Source organism: Scaptodrosophila lebanonensis, unplaced genomic scaffold (genome assembly GCF_003285725.1).
Source record: "Scaptodrosophila lebanonensis strain 11010-0011.00,11010-0021.00 unplaced genomic scaffold, SlebRS2 tig00000080-arrow-pilon, whole genome shotgun sequence".
In the NCBI taxonomy this organism is placed as follows: domain Eukaryota; kingdom Metazoa; phylum Arthropoda; class Insecta; order Diptera; family Drosophilidae; genus Scaptodrosophila; species Scaptodrosophila lebanonensis.
Genome location: NW_022060561.1, coordinates 1793778 through 1810056, shown reverse-complemented (window position 1 = coordinate 1810056; position 16279 = coordinate 1793778). Strand labels below are relative to the sequence as shown.

At 40.4% G+C, this 16279-nt stretch overlaps 5 protein-coding genes across 7 annotated transcripts; 4 read left to right on the top strand and 1 right to left on the bottom strand.

The window, feature by feature from the left end:
- The first annotated feature begins 708 nt into the window (after positions 1-708).
- On the top strand, positions 709-4395 carry LOC115626121 (serine/threonine-protein kinase dyf-5). Of its 2 annotated transcripts, XM_030521375.1 has the most exons (7): positions 709-864; positions 929-1096; positions 1158-1496; positions 1555-2702; positions 2764-3027; positions 3975-4075; positions 4370-4395. In XM_030521375.1, exons 1-7 carry the CDS (start codon positions 709-711, stop codon positions 4393-4395), a joined length of 2202 nt encoding a protein of 733 aa, XP_030377235.1. The 2 variants fall into 2 exon arrangements, with proteins under 2 accessions (XP_030377235.1, XP_030377234.1); XM_030521374.1 differs by lacking the exon at positions 4370-4395 and having other exon boundaries at positions 3975-4107.
- Positions 4396-5150: 755 nt separating this feature from the next.
- Positions 5151-5552, top strand: LOC115626042 (pupal cuticle protein Edg-84A). The gene is made up of 2 exons (XM_030521293.1): positions 5151-5162; positions 5247-5552. The coding sequence occupies exons 1-2, from the start codon at positions 5151-5153 to the stop codon at positions 5550-5552; spliced, it is 318 nt and encodes a 105-aa protein (XP_030377153.1).
- Positions 5553-6874: 1322 nt separating this feature from the next.
- Positions 6875-7492, bottom strand: LOC115626132 (cuticle protein 7). Its single transcript, XM_030521387.1, has 2 exons — positions 7372-7492; positions 6875-7309 (listed from the first exon to the last, which is right to left on the bottom strand). The coding sequence occupies exons 1-2, from the start codon at positions 7378-7380 to the stop codon at positions 6875-6877; spliced, it is 444 nt and encodes a 147-aa protein (XP_030377247.1). The 5' UTR covers positions 7381-7492.
- Positions 7493-10855: 3363 nt separating this feature from the next.
- LOC115626056 lies at positions 10856-12018 on the top strand. The gene has a single exon (XM_030521307.1). The coding sequence runs from the start codon at positions 10894-10896 to the stop codon at positions 11956-11958; it is 1065 nt and encodes a 354-aa protein (XP_030377167.1). The 5' UTR covers positions 10856-10893; the 3' UTR covers positions 11959-12018.
- Positions 12019-14028: 2010 nt separating this feature from the next.
- Positions 14029-16126, top strand: LOC115625902 (extensin). 2 transcript variants are annotated; one of them, XM_030521133.1, is made up of 3 exons: positions 14145-14183; positions 14608-14719; positions 14786-16126. In XM_030521133.1, the coding sequence occupies exon 3, from the start codon at positions 14786-14788 to the stop codon at positions 16007-16009; it is 1224 nt and encodes a 407-aa protein (XP_030376993.1). In that variant the 5' UTR covers positions 14145-14183; positions 14608-14719; the 3' UTR covers positions 16010-16126. The 2 variants fall into 2 exon arrangements, with proteins under 2 accessions (XP_030376992.1, XP_030376993.1); XM_030521132.1 differs by lacking the exon at positions 14608-14719 and having other exon boundaries at positions 14029-14183.
- The last annotated feature ends 153 nt before the right edge of the window (positions 16127-16279 follow it).

The following is a 16279-nucleotide window of genomic DNA, read 5'->3' as shown; positions in this document are numbered from 1 at the left end:
ACTTTACCAGTGTCTAGATCCAGGTCTCATATATAATTTAAAAGCAAAAGTAATTGTGTCAAATAAAGTTCACATATACATATGTATGTATTGGTATAGACTTTACATTATATATGAATATATCTTTAAAAACAAAGCCCGCAAACGTACTCCTGTTGTTGCATATTGAATGCCAAGAAAGTGATTAAATATTAAATAATTAACTGCAAGGAAAACGGTCTTTCCAGCAACCTAGAATACTTGTATATAAATGTTCAAATATGTTCCTGAGGTGATTTTGTTTTAACTTTTTGTGTGAGCGTAATGTCTGCAGTTTTTCAAATATAATGTCCATAGTTCTTATGGCTTCCCTGTGTTCATGTAGACGGACAGACAGATGGACAAACGGACAGACTGACGGACCTGCATATATGAAATCGTGTTGGCCTGCTGATCATGTATGTGTGCACCTATAACATGGTGTCTGGCACGCCTCCTTTTCCTCATTACATGCATTCGTTGTATGCCGTTTCGTGTTTCGTGATCCGGGTATGGCCGCTGAATTGATTTCTCTTTCTCTCATTTAATATATTCGTATGTACTAGACTACTACACCGGGTGGTGCGTGAAATTCGTGATTTAATTGTGTTTCTGGCTCCCCTTTGAATTTTCAGCTTGCGTGCCACTAAGGAAATATGTAAATACTGTTTGCATTACATTGCCGCAAACATGAACCGCTATATTACACTGACTCAGCTGGGTGATGGAACATATGGCACTGTTGTCCTGGGGCAGCGCAAGGATACCGGCGAAAAGGTAGCAATAAAACGCATGAAAAGAAAATACTACTCTTGGGAGGAGGCTATGAATTTGCGAGAAGTTAAGGTTTGTTGTTTGTGACAGAAAATCCACGATCCTGCCGAGCATAATCAACAAAATCCATTTGCAGTCTCTGAAGAAACTATCGCATCCCAATATTGTGAAGCTAAAGGAAGTCATCAGGGAGAACGATACGCTGTATTTTGTGTTTGAATACATGAAGGAGAATTTATATCAAATGATAAAAGATCGCGATACGCACTTGCCGGAGCCCACGCTAAAGAGCATTCTATTTCAGGTGAGTGGAAGAGTTAGAGATCGAGAAGAAGACTACTCCATAGGTTATATATGATTTGTAGGTGCTGACGGGTCTGGCTTTTATGCATCGGCATGGCTTCTTTCATCGCGACCTCAAGCCCGAGAATCTGTTGTGCTCGGGGCCGGAGCTTATAAAAATCGCAGATTTCGGCCTGGCACGTGAGATACGTTCTAGGCCACCATTTACGGACTATGTGTCGACCCGCTGGTACCGTGCCCCTGAAGTTCTTCTACATTCCACAACATATGGCAGCACAATTGATCTGTGGGCCATGGGCTGCATTATGGCCGAGCTGTATACCTTTCGACCCCTTTTTCCGGGCAGCAGTGAAGTGGATCAGCTGTACAAAATATGTTCCGTTTTAGGAACTCCGGATAAGGTATGGGTTCGGAATTTATATTATCAACAGCTCCATACTCTTAAGTATTTTTTTGTAGAATGATTGGCCCGACGGCTACCGTTTGGCGGCCATGATCCATTTTCGTTATCCCGACTGCATCAAAGTGCCATTGAACAGCGTTGTGAGTCGTTGCAGCCAAACGGGCCTCGATCTGCTAGAGGATATGCTGGCCTATGATCCTGATAAACGACCAACGGCCCAACAGAGCCTCAAATATCCCTATTTCCATGCGCTGAAGCGCATTTCCCCAACGGCGGCCACCAAGGCCAATGTTAAACTCAATGCCAAATATGGTGGCGCTTCTCAGGCTCAAGCCCATGTGCTACCTCAGACTGTGTCAAATAATGTGCTTCCGGTGCAGGAGAAACTGCAGGCGGTGACTGAACTAATCCAACAGAGCAATAACAACAATATCAACCACCACACCAACGGCAACGGCAACGGCAACATCAACACCAATGGAAACTCCAACTCCAGCCTAAATGGTCACCAAATAAAAAACGTGAGCTTGCCCCGCAAATATCAGCCCAAGTACAGCTTTCTGTCCAACGCCGAGATGGCTGGCAGTGCCGCGACAGGGACCAGCAATGCAGCCGTTCAAGCTTCAGTTCCGACCCAAAACATATATCTGAGCAGCACGAGCCTCAATAAGTTGGGCTACGTCCAAGCCAATGAGAATGCAGCGCCTGGCAGCGAGTCCGTCAACGACATTTATTTGAATCGCAATATCTCCCAGTTCTTTGGCCTGCCAGCACAACAACAACAACAACAACAGCAGCAGCAGCAGCAACCTTATCATCCAAATGTTTCCTTTAGCAATACCACGTTGCGGAATGGCGGCGCTATCTATGTGAATGGCAGTCAACTGAGCTATGATACGGCCAGCAGGAATGCCAGGAATTCGGGGAAGCAGGGCGGCGGCTACTATATGCCCTCGCGTGCCTCTCTGGTGGTGCAACCAGAAACCAAGGTCTATAATCTCTTTTCGAAGGTCAGTGCAACGCAGGCGCCGGCGAATGTCATCGTGCGGCAGCCAGTCTACGAACCCACGTCCATTTTAAATTCTGGGGTGTTGAATAATGGGGCCATTAGCCTATCAGCCCGATCCATATTTAAGCGAGAGCCTGCCGTGAAAATTCCACAGCCGAGTGCACTAAAGGTTGATGACCTCGACACAATATTGGGGTAATTATTAGTTGGAGTCCCAAGTCTATTAAATACTACTCATGTTTTATTATGAACTCAGCTCTAAATTGAAAAACTCCGCCAAACGTCAGCGCAATGCGAAGGCCAATATGTTATTAGAAGATCTCTTTGGACACCTATCCATGGACTCGGACAGCGATGGGAAATATCCACACACAGTGCCGCCCACCCAGCAGGCCAAGAGTGGACACACAACGACAAGCTCGCAGAATGGACGCGACTACTTCAATGATCAGTTCCTGAGGCCCCAGAAGAAGGCTACACAGAGCAGCATGGAGGCCAATAATGGCAGTCGTACCGATTCGTTCAATACCAATTCGTAAGTGTAGGAATGCACGATTTTTGGCATGTTCTTGTAATTATCATAGGGTTTTTGGTTCAATGGTCATCAGTGCTTGTTTTGAATGCTCATCCTGTCTGTTGTAACTGTGAACTTATCGTATTTTGTACTCTACATATATGTATTCCTGTCTACAATCTCCCATATTTTTATGCCCTACATCTATTTATGACTTTTGATTTGCTTGTCATTGAACATTGTGTGCGACAGGGAAAACCAAAACGACTCCTCCTCAAACGATGACGAATGTCGCTTTTGGCCCATAAGGTAACAAATATGCTGGTAGCAACTTGTAAATACAACAATAGTATACAAATAATTGCATGGTTGAAAACATAGTGTACTTAGTTCGTAGTTTCTTAGTGTATTTGTCTTATGATTATCATTATCATACTCTTGTAATCAACTAAGTGGCGTTTTTGCGTTGCTCAATTATAAGCATTATTGGTTTTATTGTTTAATGGATAGGGAAGTCAAAATTTGAGTTTTATTATTTTATATAATTATTTCTCAAGTGAGCTGAAAGGCAATCGATCTAGTTGGGATGGCAGATTATCGAATATCTTAAAGACTGCCAAGATAGTTCTGGCTGCTGAAAAGGTGATGGCGGTTTTAATTTCGGAAAAAAATATTTATTAAAAAAAGGATAACTGATATGAATTATTCTTTGGTGTTTTTTTTTTTCTTAATTTTTGGGGATTAAATAAAGTTAAAGTGAATAAAATGTTGTACTCCCGCCTAGATCGACTACTATTCAGTCCACCCTTTTAATACCTTAATGCAACTTTTAAAATATTCATGCGCTCGAAATCGATTCACATTCAATCATAAAAAAATGCAAGTAGTTAAATGTTAAACATAATGGGTGCATGATTTTAAGAAGTGGAATAACTTCATCTCAATGTTTACAGAGTAAAGCCGACACAGAGGGAAAAGCCCGCTGTATTTCCTTGGGATGAGAGCAACAAGACGGAAGATGAGAAGCTAACGGCATGGATGGTTGCCGAGAACGGTAACTTGAATTTAGCTAATCAGCAAGCCTAGCGACTAAAGCACGTATCTTGAGTTCACAATCTATAGCTTTAGAATTGAACAAATACGATATAGTACTCAAAGTAAATTGTATTCACCGATCTCACCCGATTAGTGCTAGTGAAACGAATTGGGTGCACCCTGCAATACGGAATCGTAGTGTAGCATAGTCGGTGTAATCTGCGTAGAATAGTATGGTTAGAAACTACTTGTATATTTAGATATGTACTTAATAGTTTATCTGACTTAGGCCTAACGTTTTATAATTGCCTAGGATCGTTGTTGGAAAAGAAATTTTAGACAACATGGAAATGAATGCGTAAGCCATCGTACCTGAAACCCCATAAAATGATCGTTTGGAAATCACATATCTCTGATTTGCTCAACTCTACCATTATGCGGGAATATGTAGCCATTCCTTGATTGTAGGATTTACGAGTATGCAGTAATTTTGTATTGTTTATTTTAAATAACTAATATTAAAGCTGTGATAAAGTAAGCTAAAAATATAAATGTTAAAGTTCACTATAAGTTTACGATTAAAGCTAACATAAAAGTTCGTCAAATGGAATTGCTTTTGTCATAGAAAATACATCATGTAAGTATCTATTACGCGCCAAAGGAGGCGCAGCAGACCCCTCTGGATTAGTATCATATTAGACGAGTCAATATGGTCATGTCAATCTGAGCTTGAGTAGTTTTGGGATGGGCTTTTTGTTTTGCAAGCCTAATGCATTAAATATCACTTCCTCCATGCCTCTGACTGAACAGATGCGATTGGATTTCGCTCGCAATCGCAATGGGCCTGAGACTAACTTTGCATTGCATAAGAAGTGGCGGCGGGATTAGATTTCAAATCTGAACCGGTCACTGTTACTTCAATAACTTGGCCACTGCGACAATAGGGCATGTTATTTATGTATAAAAGCAGTCTCGCCAGACAACAGTCATCAGTCAGTCACTGGATACGTATATCACCAGAGAGTTGTTGCAGGTCTGCTAGTTCCTTCATGTCCATTGAGCATAGACCAACAAGAATAGCAGGAATAGCCACAATGCATACCATGGTAAGGGCACTGTACAAGTATACTTGACACATATATCCACAAATATTTGTACCGATCATATCAACTGTATGTGGTTCGCTTTAGTATCTCAGTGCGGTTCTTTGTGTGATCGTTTGCGGATCTGTTTCTCAGGCTGGCCTGATTGCCAGTCATCCCGATGAGCTGATCGTGAGTTCTCCCCAGTATGAGTTCCAGTATTCCGTGCATGACAGCCACACTGGCGATGTGAAGGATCAGTTTGAGCATCGTCGTGGAGAATATGTGACTGGCCGTTACTCGCTCATAGATGCCGATGGTCTGCGCCGCATCGTGGACTACAGCTCGGATCCATTGCTGGGCTTTATAGCGCAGGTGCGACGGGAGCCCATTTCGATTATTACACATCATTAGTGGAAGCCATGGTACATAGATCGTATGCTAAAACGAATGTAGTTAGCAATAAATGAACTGCAATCTTCTCAGTACAGAATAAATCCAATCCAAATAAATTCTTGTAATGTCGTCTAGCCTATGTCTTTTTTAAAAGAAAAGAAAATACTCTAAATACATCACTAATTGGATTAGAATATCCGGTTACTGACCAAGCTTGTTATAGCAATTGGAGCGTCATGGTTCTCTTGAATAACATATGATTCAGTTGTGTTTTAGTTTTACCTTCCCATTAAATTGTAATCGAATTTGCATTGAAAGGTAGTTGAAGGAAAATGCAGTACACACGAAATTCCACTCGATTTGCTTTGTAACAATAATTAAATTAATATAATAATTAAATAAGGATTATTTCATCGTTATTATTATAGAACACATGGGAATGGTATTTGCCTTGGAATTGGGTTAATTCATTGCAAGCTCTTCTATTCTAAATACAAATTTCTTTTCACTTATTATCCATATTCGGGCTTATTTTCTTGACCACAAGTGTGACTATGACTTGGGTTATAGCTTGCTGAACTGGCTGACAAATCTTCACCCAATGGTCGGAGTATTTTTGTATTTCTTAAGCTAATTTATTACCAATTAATTCGTATTAAGTTCACTTTTATTCACTTCTTTAGTTGGTAGTTTTTTTATAATTTAAGTTTTGTCTGTTAACGTAGCTGTGAATTGCGACAAGGATTGTCGGATTATTAGATATTATTGTAATTTGTTGACACTTCTCCTATTTGGTTTTGTTTTAGCTTATAAGTTTTAAAGGTAAACTGAGTATTTGTTCATCTAGCTATGACAGCCTATACTTGAGAACTTATTACATAAATATAATAAATAAATTAAGCAATATCCAGACATAATTTATGAAAATGCAGGGTTTTATAAAAATGCATTTATTGCGTTCTACACATAACATATATAAGTAGCATGTAATGACATAGGAAATTCGTAAGCACACATACGTGGACATTAAGATATCGAAGATCGTTGATGCGTTGAAGATCTATAGAGTCTTAGTCAATGAAAGGTGAAGTCGGGGAATGAAAAGTGTAGGAAAGAAGAATGAAAGATTGTTGTGAAGTGTGACCGAAGAGTGGGAAATGAAAAAGAATTCAGAAGAATGCAGTGAAGAATTAAGAGTCTGACTAATACCCTTTAGAGTGGAGTAGAGTTAAGGTTATTATAGTTGAGATGAGTCGTCGTCAATGCGATGAAATCAGTGTTTTGCTTTCTCTCTCTCGCTCTCTTTCGGCGTCTCTCTTGGTGGGTCGCTGCATGCGTTCCTAGTGATACAAGCCCAGGGGCAGAGGCAGTTTGGCAGGCGCAAGCAATTTGGGTACCCCAAGGGCCAGAGGCTGGACAACCTTGATGGGAGCGATCTGCTTGACCACCTTTTGTCCCAGAGGATCGCGACGGACGATGGCGTTGAAGCCATTGTGGGCATCGGAGGTGTAGTCGACGGTGCGGAGATAGCCATCGGCGTCGATCAGCGTGTACTGACCCTGTACCTGGTCGCCCTTTCGTGACTCGGTCTGGCTCTTAATGTCGCCGGTGTGATCATCGCGTACCGAATAGGAGAAGTCGTAGTGTGCTGGCGCCTCCACCTCCACAGTCTTCAGCAGGGGCTTCACAATGGCCGCTGGTGAATGGTAGATGGGACTCAGCGGCAGCTCAATTGCCGCCGCAGCACCCACTCCAATAATAAACAGACCCAGCAGCTGTAAAAGGAGCACAGTTAGTCTCTTTCCTTATAGTATAAAATATTCCTTGCTTCACTTACTGAGAACATTTTCACAATCTATGTTTTTGACGCTTGGCTTGGTTTCACTTCCACTTGAGACTCCTGTATTAGACTATGCCGCCGAATGTCGCGCACGCAACTTTTATATCAAAGCCGAGGCCCCAGCTCCACATTGAGGTGTTTGGGGCCCCACCTCCACGGTGCGTGGATAACCATAAACCCGAACCGGAATGCAGTTAATATGTCTGTGTGTGTTGGTTTCGTTTGTTTGTGTACTTTTGCTTGCCAAAAATGTTTTGATTTCGGTATACGTTTCTTGTCTTATATTCGAGAAACAAAATAAAAACACGCTCTCTTGTCTGCAATTGAAACGCAATAAAAAAAAAAGCCCAAAGCTTTGCTTTTTGTTTCTCTGTTTAACATTTAATCCTACACACTTGTATCTACAAAGTATATACATACATAACCCAATTTGTTTTATTAATAATTTAGTTGACAATGCTGTCAATATCATTTACAATTGTCAACTATCGGCACGACTTTCAAAATGGTGAGCCAAAGTCAAGTGAAAGTTCAAAGATAACAACACTAGCATGGATCAACTTTATTAAGACATTATAATACAGTTGCACTAATGCCAGTAAAATAAATTTATGTTGTGAATTGTTTAACATAATTAATAATTGAAATGCATGAAACATTTTTTTAAAAGTAAGTAAATAGTACATATGTATAAAAGCTGGTTTAGTTATTCTATAAGCTAAATATTTAACTGTAATATTAGCGAAGGCCTGCACTAATTGAATTCTATAGTCTTTTGGTTTGAATGTCTATAATTGTAGTTGTATTTTGTATATAAAACCAAAGTTAATTAATGCTTTTCCAAAAAATTAAAAAAAAATAGACGATTATAATTTGTTGTGGTACAAGATATTAAGAAATAAGCTCGTTTCTCGGCAGCAATAAATAGCAGTGTCTATATTATTTACATCATAATTTAATAAATAGGCATTTTTCAAATTCAGAAACATACACTCGCGCTCATAAAAAAATCCGATTTTATTTAGCAATGTTTTCATCATATTCATTGGAAAAAAATAGAATAGTAATAAGAAATTTCACTCAAATGTTAATATTATGTTAAACTATATTTTGTTGAAGCGACTAAAGAGATTTTTCAGTTCTGCAACTAACATTATTATTTTAAAAGATTTTATTTCATGACAAAGTCAGTATCTTCTACGAAAACTTTCTTTTCGTATGATAAAGCATAAAGCGGGGAAACAAAGGATTTTTAAATTGTAGTTACTACTTGCCTCTCATTTTATTTCAGTTGCACATTAGTTTTTCCAAAACGCCGCAAGAGCAGCAACTAATTTATTGTACATGTACATACTCGCATAAATTTGTAAAACACACCAAGCGCCTATTTGAGCCAATTTGCTGACACATGCTTAGTAGGTATTGCAATATTTGTTGCACCTCTCGAAGGTGCCGCTAGGTGGCCATTTGGACGCACTATCGCCGTCAGATCAAACAAATTGCGCGTTGACATTCAGACAGGCATCGACTGTCAGTGGTGGCGTGATGTGAACTTAGAAATGCCGCTGCTAAGTTGGCCGCTTTTCCACTTAATTAATTTACTAAAATATGCAAATTGCAACATCCGCCTCTGCGCTTAGTGTGGACCAGATTTTCAGCCGTTCGATGTTTTTCCCTCTTTTTATTTGCCGCTACCTTTCACGCACGCGCCGCACACAAATCAATCGCCAGAAAAGGAAAAAAATAAATACATAAATAAATTTGGCAAAGAGACTGAGGCAAATGCAATCAAAAACACGTAGGCAAATTCGATGTGAAGTAATAAGCAGCCCGGTGCGTATCTTGCGCCACATTAATTTAGAACAAGATTACGGTTCCATTGCGAGTGCGGCAAGTGCGTGTCGCTGGCATTGCCAATTTTTTATTTATTTCGCTTTTTTTTCATTCAAGCCACCTATTGGCGATGGCGGCACGCCCGCTGTCGCTTGCTGTCGCCCAACCCAATCAGCAAGACATATACATTTAAGTAGTCTCCATAAATAATAAATTCTGTTGCCGTTGCCTCCACTGTGGCAGACACACGCACTTAACGCAGGCTTAGCTCTTAAAGTGGCCATGGAGAACTACTTCTGAAGAGTGTTAGGAAATGTCTGATTGTTGTCCGCCGCGACAGGTTCAAATACACGTTCTTAAGAGCCGCTTAAAAGTCATTTTCGGCTGAAAATCGACATGCAGGGTCAACTTTTGACAGCGACACTAAACATGCTTATGTTTGTTTCCATCACGATTGGCATTTGCGCATAAAGCGATCCTTTAAGTGCTCTGAATTCAAAAAACTTGGACAGTATTAAACATCTAATACAATCGAAATATGAAGACATAGACTTTTTAGTAGAATATGTATACTACGTACTATAAATAGAGTAATTTAATTTGTACATAGTATAATATGAAAGAAATAAATGAAAGCAATTTTAGGATTAAAACAAAAATTAATGAATATTGTAATCTTCAATGTCTTCAACAAAATGTTTCCATTTGGTGTTATTTATATGGAAATTTAAGCTTTAGCGATATGTATTTTAGCAAAGCTGAAAGATTAGCTCAAGAAGTTCAAGGATAATAGTTGCCGATTGGACTGGTTTGCTAAGTTGGTTGTTTTAGAAACAACGAATAAGTTATAATGATATAATTTTCTGAAGGAAGAAGCATTAGTACCTTTCTATTTTTATTGAATTTGTCAAAATTACACTTTTTTTGGTCACAGTTCAGCTTTAGTTTAAGTGCAAATCTCTATAATTTCTGCATATTTTTAAACTCATTTCAGGTACAAATAGCATAATTAAAATCACATTTACTGACTTATGAAGCAAATATTTATTCATACATTCCTTGTAAATCATTTTGTAAAAGACAAATATAGCTAGGAACATTTTGAAATAATACGAATATTGATTTTTTCTAAATAACCCACATTATTAAAGCTTTAACTGGCTAAAAACAAATAAATTTCACAAACTCCGAATGTAAAAGGAAAAGCGTTTAAAACTGACAAGTACAATAAGAAGAGCAAATTCTTTGTTGCTAAGTAGGGCTTTATATAATCCATTGGCTTTAAAGGGAAGCAACGGCTTTGTTTTGGCCGGCAGTACGCTTGGCTTATCAAAAGGTTGATAATTCAAGGTTAAGAATTGTGTCAAGTAAAAAGCTTGCCTCATTTAAACGGAATGCCAACGCAACTGTTGGCTTTTGCGGCTTGAATTGGTCATGTGTCATCATTAGATAAAATTGAGTATTGCCGCAGAATTGAGGCAAACACTGATAACTAATTCGATATCTTCAGACGAACTCTTTAATCGCACGTAGCAGGTTGGAAGTCGCACTGCGGTCGTCAAATTACAGATGGCCTACGTGCAGCTAAGACCGAAAGAACTTCCATTGAATACAAAGTATTGCTCTTCTCTTGACCAAATCAACTATCGATGAGCATGCCGGCAGCTTTCAGCGATCAGTACCAAAATGGAAGGGTCAGTGCTAACACGAATAGCTCTAATTCTGGTGCTAACACTAAGTCATGTGCTTGCCTATCGCAGCTCCTTGCCACCTACCAATGCCGTAGTTCCGGGATCAGACGGCACCGAAGCCGAAGCTTTAGTTGCAGCAAGTGGGGAGGCAGAGGCTGAAGGCAACGGCGAGGGTCAACCCGATGCGTCATGGATGAAGCCGTTGCAACAGTATGGATGGAACGAGAACCATCTGAAGAACAAAATGGAGCACGGGGATGTGACAACGTTTGAGCTCGGCACGCCCAACTATCAAATTCTGAACCCGGAAGACGAGCCGGAGTTTATAACTGAAGATCAGCCTCAATATCAGGAAATGCTCAAACGATTGACCGCAAATAACAGTGCCAGCACTGTGATCGATATGAGCAAACCCCACCTACCCGCATCCAAATGGGATCAAAGCGAAAAGGAAACTGCTGATGGAAAAGGGAATGCTCTCAAGCAGCACAATGTTAAACAGGCTAATGAGTCCGGTAGGCCTGCTTCCGAAGATGATGGGGAAAAAGATAAAATTCATAAGGAGAGCAATTATGAAGAAATGCCGGGGAGGGCGATCAACAGGCGAGGAGTTTTTGAAGCTCAGGAGGTGGCATTCACAGACCGAAATTCCGAAAAGATGCAACATGAGGCGCAACCAAGACTCAACCTTGTCAGTGTTGGTGATGAAAACGGCTTTTCTAAAAAAGAAAATGTAAACGAAAAGAAAACCTATACGAAGCTGCAAAATATGGAGCGAGATCTCAAAAAGCATATCTACGAAAAACTGCAGCATATGGAGCAGCAAAGGCAGCTCAACAATCCTGCAATTGAAGAAAACACCAATACCAAGCAGAGTTTCGTTGAAATGGGAACAACTCCCAGGATAAACGTTCAAAAAATAAATGAAGATAAGCCCCATACTGAGCACAGTTTCGTTGAGATCGAGGATGATCCAACAACTCCCAGGAGTAGTGCACATGAAATAAATGTTTTTGGCGGGGCCAGACCCTTTCAGAAAGTTATTCATAATTTAAGCTGACAATTGTGCATTGTATTGATTACTTTTAATTAGCATAAAACAAAGCATTTAAGTGACAGCCTGGCGGTTGAAAAATTTCAATTTCTCATTTGGTATTGATTTTATTTTCTTAGCGAAAATTTCTTTCTAATGCTAAATGTGAAAAAAAATAAATCTATTCTAATTCTTGCATTACTTGTGTTTTGATCACACCCTAGGAAAGAAGCATTTTATAGATTACATTTTAGGTGAGTTCTGGGAACGACTTAAAGCAAATTCGCAGTAGGTTCGATAACAATTATATTATTGGATGCCAAATAAATTTAACAAATGGATAGATAGGCAATGCTTTGAATATCACAGACTTTTGGGTTGAACTTTTAGCAAATTTTAAAAGAATTTAAATGCAAAGGTAGAGATAAAAGACTCACCTGATTTCTTCTGCAACGCCAAAGTAAGGAGTTCAGAATCTAAAAGAAGCCTACTCATAGGTCATTGCTTTATTGTCGTCTATGCCAAGAAGCTCAACAGACGACAGATGCAGCCAATGAGAGGACCTATAAGCGATCCAAATTCTGGAACAGCTACTCTGTCATTTAGAGTAAAGTATCTGAATACGCACAGGCTTGCCCCGGAATGTTCTCCGCCCTCACTGTCGGCGTTTTCAGGCAGGATGCACAGCAGGATGTTATTAAATTAAATCCTTCTCCAAGCCAATCTCCACCATCTTGCAATAGAAAGAACCAGCTTGTGTCTATGTGGGGCTGCCAATGGCGGTCTACCGGACTTATCAGAGTTAAATAGGAGTGTACTAATTATTAATTATAACAATTTGACAATGAGAAAGAGAACTTAAATGAGCTAAGAGTAAAGAAGAATAAGAAAAATAAATAAATAAAAAAATATAGAAAATCTTTCATGCAGCGGAAAAAAATAAATATAGAAAATCTTTTATTCAGCGGGGGAATGCGTATTATATAGCGCTATACTTGTATACCTAGTTTTAATATTTATTTCTATCACTCTACTGCATTCAAATATGAATATAATTGATATATGTTTGTATTAAATAATACAACAAAATATAAATGAGATCATCAAAAACCATTAAAATGTTACATCATTTAAGCACCACTGGCACAGTAAACTAGTTTTGTCTAGTTTTGAATCTGAAGTCATTCACCTCAAATCCAACGGCTTGCTGATTCATGCAAAATAAATCATTTTCATAATAAATAAATGCCGGCCGGTTTAATTGCTGAGTGTCTATATGGCATGTGGAAAGCCTGATATACCAAAATAGATAAATTTCCTTTATATATTAAGCCTCAAAAAGTTGTAATGTTGACCTTTGTACTGGTCTAGCAGTTAGGATACTTTTTGAGACTAATCTAAGGGGAATTGGTGTTTTCGGAGGCCTGGCACCGGCGTATTATGGGTTTAGTAAGCTTAGACAGTGTACGCATGTACCAAAGACGATATCGTATTGGTGGCTCAAAATATTGCTTATCAGAGTGCAGTACGTGTGCGAACAAAGCTGTACGAAATTATTTCCTCTTAATGCAATTGATAAGCTAATCGAAACTATCTATAAAATTTACAAAAAATGCAGGGCCATTGCGGCCGGCGTAGCAAGTTGAAAATTTATAAACTAGTCGAGCGCCCACCGCCGCTTCAGACCCAAAAAAATGTTCAGCATGAGCACAGCCTAGAATCGGCAGAGAAATTGGAGACTGGACCAGTTAATGGACCATACATATATGGTTAATTTGTTGCTTCCATTAGCTTTTGGATACCAAGAGATGTGGAAAGCAGTTTTTGATTGCTATTACTATTCTGTTGACATTCTTATGGATCCCAGCAAGTGTGTGTGTGGGTATGTGAATGCCCTCGATATATGGATGGGCATATCTGTAAAATATTGAAACTGGCGATTGTGGCACCAGTTGAAGCCAACCAACGCATTTAGAACGTGCTTTCAAGATTCATTTCCGCAACGTTGCCAGCGACAACAACAAGACGTCGATGTCGACGTCGACTGCGCCTGCAACTGCGACGCTGACGCCGCCGTCGACCCATATGCGCTTGTAATATATGTATGTACATACTCGTATATTGCAAATAGTTCGCAATGCCAACAAACTGGCGTACAGCAAAAATTGTATTTAAGAGCTATTCAGCAATATTGAATGGAAGAATTTGCACGCGGCACACAACGGAGGAACAACTAAATATAGTGCTGAAAGGTAAGCATAAACCAAAGATCACAGTAGGGATCCATTAACAGAAACCTGCAGAGTGCGTAGAAAAAAATAATATCTAATACAGTGTGAAGTTAGGCAACCTAAAAATTTCTAAAGTTCGTGATAGAGAAGTTGCTGACTATTTCTGGAGAAATGTCATTATTTCTATGAACAAGTGTCAGGCTCTCTATTGAGATATGTCAGGTATTATAAAGAGAACTGTTAGGTTCCGTTAAAGAATTGTCAGATTGTTCGTGGAGATTTGTCAGGCTTTTCTATGAGGAACCATAGTTGAAATGTCTTCTAGAGAACTCTAAAGAACTATCATATCTTTTATGAGTGTGTCTAATATTGTTCATAGCTTCTCTATTCACTATTCGTGAACATACAATAATCTCAAAACCCATACCTATTTAAATTGTTGAAGGAATTCCAGTGGAAGTAAACTTAGCTAACTACTTAATGAGATATTCCTCTTAAGCTATTTCTACTGTACAAACTGTGGCGATCGAACCGATTGGAGCTGGGCAATTGGAATTGTATGTCGCTGACCCGTTCTCATTACTGCTATTATTAATATATATTTACCTTATTTTTTATTTTAGATGATTGTGCGATCTGAGATATACGGTTTATTGTTGCTGGCCGTCGCGCTCACCCAAGCGCATTTTCCCGAATATTGTGCAGAGTGTGAGCAAGAAATTTGGGAGCAGGTGCCCTGCAGAGATGTGCCAACAACAACAGTGCCCAGCGTAATAACAACAACGAGCACGATCAGTCCACCTGTAACACCACCTACTACCGTAGGGCCGGGAACAACGGCTACTCCGCCGCCCGAAGCCACCACACAGGTCTATTATTCGAGCACCATTGCGCCTCCGGTAAATCTACCCTACGATGGCATCGCCTCTTTGCCCGCCTTCAAGAAGTGCTACTGCGACTGCAAGCTTGGCTGCAAGGACTTCTGCCGTAAGATTGCCATTTCCGGGCCCAAGCAGCAGCTGACCCAGATATCCGCCGTGCGGGACTATGCGCCAGGTGGACAGATCGAATACTCGCATGTGCACCAACGCAAATATTTCCCTAAATATGCACCATCTCTGCCGAGCTACCATCGCGAAGAGGCAGCTCCTGCAGCCGCAGTGCCTTACCCCCTCACATATCATGAGGCACCAGCGCCTTCATCTTCTGTGGGCAACAACATCAATGCACCCAACTATACGTTGGAGGAGCTCGCACATTTGCTAAGCAACGCCTACGGCAATAGGAAGGGCTATCCGCCCAGTCCGCAGCCACAGCCAGAGCCGGAGCCACAACCACAGCCACAACATCCCGTCTATTACTCGCCCGTGGTGTCCAAGGCCAAGCATGTCGCCAATTATAAGGTGTCCGCCAGTGCCGTTGCCAATGGCGGTATTGTTAAGACCCAGATCAAGACTCCGTATGTGACGGAGGAGCACGTAGTAACATCGGCACCACCACCCGCCTATGAGTCATCCTCACCATACCCCATTGCACCCCCACCACCACCACCCCCACCAGCAATCGAGCCAAAACCGTATTCCCTGCCCCCAAGTGAATCCAAATCCTACAACCTTCCCCCAAGTGAACCAAAATCCTATTCCCTGCCGCCCAGCGAGACAGAATCGTATCCCATGCCGCAGCCCGTGGCGGAATCGAAGGCCTACGCTCCGCCCCCTGAGTCCAGCTCCTTACAAACCAAGCCCGGTACTACCTTCGACATGGCCATCGACAACTATCTGAAGGACTATGGCTATGGCAATAATGCGATCGGCAACAATGTAATCGGTCCTTATGCGAATTACTGACCCTGATTCGTCGTTTTGTTATTAGTTGTAAAGCTTATCAATTATTTATAATTATTTATTTATTGTTCGCTATTAAGTTTGTTATTGTGGATTCGCTACGAGAAGCAATCAAAGAGTGTGAATGAATCTAAAAAAAAAGTATAAGAAATAATTTATTTATTGCAAGTCAAGGCTGAGTATAGAAGCTGATGGATTATTGCAGAACTTGTGCGAATCAGGCCGTGTAAGCGCGAAAGCTGACCTGGCCCGGGAGACTTTCTTTAATCGAAA